This window comes from Perca flavescens, chromosome 3, assembly GCF_004354835.1.
Source record: "Perca flavescens isolate YP-PL-M2 chromosome 3, PFLA_1.0, whole genome shotgun sequence".
NCBI lineage: Eukaryota > Metazoa > Chordata > Actinopteri > Perciformes > Percidae > Perca > Perca flavescens.
The window spans coordinates 6,308,950-6,315,541 of NC_041333.1; the positions used below are offsets into that span (position 1 = coordinate 6,308,950).

General features: G+C 56.5%; 1 protein-coding gene across 1 annotated transcript; it reads right to left on the reverse strand.

The window, feature by feature from the left end:
• Positions 1 to 1,534: 1,534 nt before the first annotated feature.
• On the reverse strand, positions 1,535 to 4,730 carry LOC114552212 (uncharacterized). The gene is made up of 2 exons (XM_028572853.1): positions 2,621 to 4,730; positions 1,535 to 2,589 (listed from the first exon to the last, which is right to left on the reverse strand). The coding sequence occupies exons 1-2, from the start codon at positions 4,728 to 4,730 to the stop codon at positions 1,535 to 1,537; spliced, it is 3,165 nt and encodes a 1,054-aa protein (XP_028428654.1).
• Between the last annotated feature and the right edge of the window lie 1,862 nt (positions 4,731 to 6,592).

Below are 6,592 nucleotides of genomic sequence, written 5' to 3' on the forward strand. Positions count from 1 at the left end.
TGGCGTACGCACATTTTCAGCCCCGTTTTGTGCGTACGCCCCGTTTAATGAGACCCCAGGACCATGAGGCAATTATTCAGGGGGCGAGACAGGCACAGCAGGAAGGCCCGATTCGAGATTCCAACGCAACGCTGCGCTTTAAGCCTGACTACAGCGCTTTCACCACCCAGCGGCGCCAGGGATTTATAGGAGTGCAGCGCAAGCTGCATGCTAAAGGCATCCCAAACTTTCTTATTTATCCAGTAACTCTGAGAGTAAATCAAGGAGGGAGAACGTTCACATTCACTGCACCCGAGGAGGCGGACAATTTCTGTCGGGATTTGGATATATCTCGGAGGGCGGCGTGGGGACCTCCGGTGCAGGAAGCGAGCGGGCAGACCCAAAGACTGTGGATTAGTGTATTTGGAACACTGCAAGTTCAACTGAGGACACTGCATGTAAGTTTGGCAACCTGACGTTTAAAGGAATGTTTGATGAGGCTGAAAACATGACGGACATGGACTGCTCAATTTACATAGCCTAAGAACATGATGAACACTTATCTTATAATCTATATTTACTACTCTTACATAGGCTATTTCAGAGCGTAATAGCTGGTCGAAATATAATGTATGAGCTTGGGAGTTGAATTACAAGGAGCATTTGATTTGACGGCATTTTATAATCTATTACTCCTACATGGCTGATTTGTTTTTCATACAGTTTATTTCAGAACTTAGTTTTTCTCTAGTGGTTTGGCTCATTTCTTGAAACAGAAATGACATTCTCAAAACAACATGGACAAATCTCCAAACCACTTGGCAATTGTTCACAACAGAATTGAATTTCTCATTCACTTCATCAAATTGCAAATGTCTTAGTACGTTAGTTACGTTATGGTAACTTCAGATTCTACGAGTATAGGCGTAGCCCTCTAAGCCACGCTATGGGTTTATCCCTTCGCGCATGCGCAGTCGTGAAGATTTTCTTTTTCCGCCCTTGCTTGCGTGCCGCACGGGCTTCAGCTACGTCCGCAATTACTGTATAAAAACAGGGCGGACCCGTTGCTCTGCTCCCAACATCAGCTTTTTCTTCAGCTAATGCAATAGGAGCAGGTGGCCCGAATCTTAGAGGGCTACGCCTATACTCATAGAATCTGAAGTTACCATAACGTAACTAACGTTCTATTTCGTATAGGCTTCGCCCTCTAAGCCACGCTATGGGTTAGGGCGAAGCTGATGTAGTCAATGCCACCTGCGACAGATCCCACAAGTGGAACATAGACTAACTGTTTTCCCTTACTGTCACTTTATGTGCCGCCATGGCAACGACCTGTTAGCTGTCTGAAAGCCCAAGCCGAGAATACAGGCGTGCATGATTGATGAGGGAATACATGATTGATAATTATGGGGCGCCCGAGTTCCTCCCAGACACCCAGAGTAGGGGGAGGGAGGGGCAGAAGAAAACATAAAGCGGCACATGTCGTGATTGTATAATAGTGACAAAAACATATACATATGTACATAATATATACAATTATGTATACGACGGGGCCTCATTCGTCGTTGTGAGAAGGGAGGACCGAGTGAGTCAGGGAGGGCTCAGACACATCCCGCAAATAGAAGCGGATGAAAGGGCATGGAGATGCCCAAGAGGCCGCAGCACAGATTTCAGCCACTGACATGCCTCTGAACAGGGCTGTCGATGTAGACAGAGCCCGTGTAGAATGTGCCCGAATGCCCTGGGGTGGCACCGCCCCCTCCGCGTTATAGGCCTGGGTGATAGCCTCGCACAGCCAGTGGGACAGGCGTTGTTTCGCCCCTTGGGAGTGTTCCCCGTAGTGAACAAACAGCTGCTGTGTCCGCCTTATGTCCGCCGTGCGTAAAACATACTGTGATAACGCACGCACCGGGCACAATCTGTGAGAGGCCTCCTCCGCGTCGTTGTTATGAGGCGGGGGGAAAAAACCCTGGAGGGAAAAAACTCTCGACCGAAAGGAATTTGTTAAACTTTTCGGTGTGAAGGAAGGGTTGGGCTGTAGGGTGGCTGCGCTCCCGTCCCCTCTGATTGAGAGACAGGACGGCGAGACTGACAGCGCACATAAGTCGCTCACTCGCTTGGCTGATGTCAGTGCAAGGAGGAGCGCCGTTTTTAGAGACAGCAACCTGAGAGGGGCTTGTGCCAGGGGCTCAAAAGGGGGCTTCCCCAGAGCTCGGAGTACCAGGGTCAGATCCCATTGGGGCGTGAGAGAACGCACGGCAGGTTTCTGCCGTCGGGCCCCTTTCAAAAAACGTTTAACTAGGGGGTGCGCAAAAATCGTTCTCTCTCCATAGCCTTCGTGGCAAGATGAAATGGCCGCCGCGTAGGCTTTGACCGTGGATGGGGCCAAGTCGTTATCTACCAGTGTTTGGAGATAAGTCAGTACGACGGGCAGGGGGCACGATATGGGGTCTGACTCCTTCTCCGTGCACCAGCGCTGGAAAGCGGACCAACGCGCTGCGTAACACGCTGTTGTAGAGGGAGCTCTCGCGCTCTGAATGGTGCGCACCACGGCAGGTGGCAAGCCTAACCTCTGCAAGCGTTCCCGCTCAGCAGCCAGCCCCACAGTCGCTGGGTTATCACCGGGGGTGGGTTATCGCGCCGTCCAGCTGTGACAGGGCGTCCTCGTGCCCGCGGCAATTGCCAGGGGGAGCCGCCAGCAGCTGGACCAGCGTCGGGAACCAGGATGCGTTCGTGCGCTCCGGTGCCACCAGGATGACCGACAGGCCTTCCTCCTGGATGCGTTCCAGGAGGCGAGGGATCAGAGGGACCGGGGGAAAAGCGTATAAGAGGGTTCTGGGCCAGGGATGGTGGGAGAAAGCGTCCGCGCCCAGGGGTGGGTTGTCCCGTGAGCTCAAGGAAAACCACAGAGCGCACTGTGTGTTTTCTCGTGAGGCGAACAGGTCCACCTCCGCTTCCCCGAACCTGCTCCACAGCTTCCGAACGATAGTGGGATTCAATTTCCACTCGTTGTGAGAGGGTCCCCCCCTCGACATTAGGTCTGCCGCCCGGTTTAGTATCCCGGGGATGTGGAAGGCCCTGAGGGACAGCAGATGACTGTGCGACCACAGCAGGAGGCTCCTGGCTATTTCCAATAGCCGGGCCGAGCGTACCCCGCCCTGGCGATTTATGAACGCCGCTGCTGTGACATTGTCTGTCTGCACCACAACATGTCTCCCTGCTACCTTCGGGGCGAAGTGCTTCAAGACCTTCAGCACCGTGGACAGCTCCAGGCAGTTTATGTGTGGGAGGGGAGGAGGAGGCCATTCCCCTCCCACCACCTGTGATTCGCACATTCCTCCCCAGCCAGTGAGGGACGCATCTGTGTACACCATCACGTATGACGTCACTCTGCCCAGGGGAACCCCAGCTGACAGGGTCTGGGGGTTTCCCCAGTATGACAGGTCTGACTGCAGAGAGGGAGGGATAGTCAGCATCCGCCACTTGTGGCGTATGGGGTCGATGTGCTGACGAAGGAACCACCTCTGGATTTTCCTCATGTGGAGAAGCCCCAGGGGTACTACTATGTAGCCCGCGGACATCATGCCCAGAAGGCGCATGATAGACAGCGTTGACACCTTTGCGCGGGGCGTGGTGCGCGACAGGAGAGAAAGCAGCGCATCTTGCCTCGGCGTTGACAGCCTGGCCCTCATAACAATCGAGTTTAGCACTACGCCCAGATAAACTATCGATTGTGAGGGAACCAATGCGCTTTTCTGCCAGTTTATGGCGAAACCGAGTGTCTGCAGGTGCTGCAGGACTGACACGGTGTGTAGCGCCGCCGTTTCCCGAGAGGGAGCCAGGATGAGCAAATCGTCCAGATAAAACAGGACTCTGACGCCTTTTTTCCGCAACGGCTGAAGTGCCGTCTCCATGCACTTGGAAAAAGTGCGAGGGGCCAGTGAGTAACCGAATGGCAGTCGGTTGTACTGAAAAGGAGCCCCTTGGAAAAAGAAGCGCAGGAATTTCCTGTGTCTGGGGATGACTTGGATGTGAAAGTAAGCGTCTTTCAGATCCACGGATGTAAACCACTCCTGGTGGCGCACGCATTCCAACACATGTTTGGTAGTCAACATGTGGAATGGACGTACCATGACGCACCGGTTGAACTGGGACAGGTCGAGGATGGGACGAAACCCGCCTGACTTTTTTGCCGTGAGAAAGTATCGGGAGTAAAAGCCCTCGTTCTCCTCCCCCGGAGGAACTCGGGAAATTGCTCCCTTTGACAGCAGTTCCCGTAATTCTGACGTCATGGCGTCTGATTCCGCCTGGGACGACACAGTTGTCTCCAACACGCCCGCAAAGCGAGGCGGGGGGGAGGCGAACTGGAGTGCGTAGCCCCGTGATATCAGTTTTGACATCCACGAGTCCATGTGTGTCAGTCTGATCCATGCTGCGCTGTGCTCTGAGAGCGGGCGCGCGCATGTCTGTGTGTTGTTCACAGACATAGCTAGCAGGAAGCGCAGAGCCCGTCCCGCCGCTAGGTGAGACGTGGGTAGAACGTGTCGCCCAGCCCATGGTAGGGCCCTGTAGAAAGGGTGGCGGGTCATAGTCGTCCTCATCCCGCTGGCATAGCCAGGGGGAGGAGGAGAACTGAGCAGCGCTAAGAGTAGCGGCATGGCGTCTGCTCCCGCTGTCTGCATAGTGAGAGAGCGGTGCAGCTCCGCGAGCAGCGGTGACCTGGTGTGTGCTTGTGCTTGTGTGGGGAACATCTGTCATATTATCAGCGTAATGTTCAGTGGGAACAAGGGCTGCTAGGTTGAGGGGAAACTGCTCTTTAGAAAGACTTGAGTGGCCCTTAAAAGGGCCGTTGTGTTTCCGATTCTCAACCGTGGAGGGACAGACGTTCCCCACGCCCCGTCATTGCCACCGTCGCCGCTGCTTGGTGGGTGGCTCCGGGGGCGGGTTAGACCAGGTGGGGGCCGCCTTCATGATCCGTCGACCCCGTGAAGCCTGCCGGTCGGGGGCCGGCTGTCGCTGCGGTGGGGCAGGCGGAGGGGCGGAGATCGGAGCCTGGGAGGTAGCAGCCGCAGCAGAGGCTGTGGGGCGTTTCCTCTTATGGCGGCTGGTGGAGCGATGCCGCTGTTGTTGAGGTGCCGCCTTCCAGGAGCCAAGCCGCCGTAGCCGCTCCGCCTCTTCGGCTGCCTGGTGGAGGTGGGATGTGGCTGTCTGTAGACGAGGTCCGAATAGTCCATCGGGAGCTATGGGACCGTACAGAAGCTCTGCCACGCCTGAATCCTCGACAACGCCACCGTGGTCGCCGTGCTGAGGGTGAGGATGGCGGTCATAGCCTTGCCGATCTCCGTAGCTAGCTCCGGAGGAAGCGCCTCCGGGTTGGTGGCCATGGCGGAGACAGCGGAGGCTAGCAAGGCTATGTTGTTTTGCGCCGCTAAGCCCTGGGCCGCACACTGGTGAGACCGGTCAGTGACTTGGACGCAAACCTGGTCCTGGGGGGACGGGGGGGTCGGCTTCCGGTTACCGAAGAAGGTAGCCTTCGGAAGCAGGATCGACGCCAGGCTCTGCTCCAGAAGGGGGACCGAAGGAAAGCCTGCCTCTGTGTCGCCATGAACCCGTGTGAACGGGGCATAGCGCGAGACTGGCGCCCTCAGTTTCCCTGGCTGAGAGAGAGCCTCCTCCACGAGCGGCCGAAGCTCCGTGAAGCGCGGCCAGAGTGGGGCCCGTTTGGACGGCGGCTCCTGAGAGTAGATGTCACCACTCAGGAGGCCGCGAGAGGGGGCTGGAGGCTCCGCTGGGAGCGCTATGCCCCTCTGGTCCGCCGCCCTTTTTATGATCTCCGGCAGGTCCATAAAAAGAGCCTTGGTGGTGGAGGGTGGAGCCACCTGCGGCAGAAGGGAAGACCGCTGAGGCGGTGCCCCTGGCCGTTCTGGAGACGGGGAGAGCCGTAGCGGAAAGGCATCGATCCCTGTCTCCAGATCCAGTCCTCCCAGTGGGGAGGAAGGAAACCCGTGAGAGAGTCGTCGCTCGGGGAGACGAGTCATCGGACTCGTGCCCGCCGAAGACGCCCTCTTCCAGCGGTTCCAGGGCGCCGACGCTGTCGCGGCCGGTCCGCCCAGCTGCCGCCCCCGCCGTCGACCTCAAAGGCCAGAAAAGCGCCCGCCCGCCGTTGAAGCTCTTTAGAAGGCAGGCGGGCGCAGAACGGGCAGGAGGCGTCGGAGGTGAGAGCCTTGCCGGCATGAGAGGCGCCGAGACAGGTCTCGCAGCGGGGGTGGAGGTCCGGCGAGAAGATGTAGCCGGCCTCGCAGGAGGGGCAGAGGCGGACTCTGCTGGAGCTGGTAGTTTTCATTACCTTCTTCATAACTGCTCTTGCTTGAAGAAAAAGTGGGAGCAGAGCAACGGGTCCGCCCTGTTTTTATACAGTAATTGCGGACGTAGCTGAAGCCCGTGCGGCACGCAAGGGCGGGAAAGAAAATCTTCACGACTGCGCATGCGCGAAGGGATAAACCCATAGCATGGCTTAGAGGGCGAAGCCTATACGAAATAGAACATCTTTGCAAATGATTTAGTACAGGTAGCCTACATTTAGCACAATTTCCAAGTGAATAGATCTTGTTGT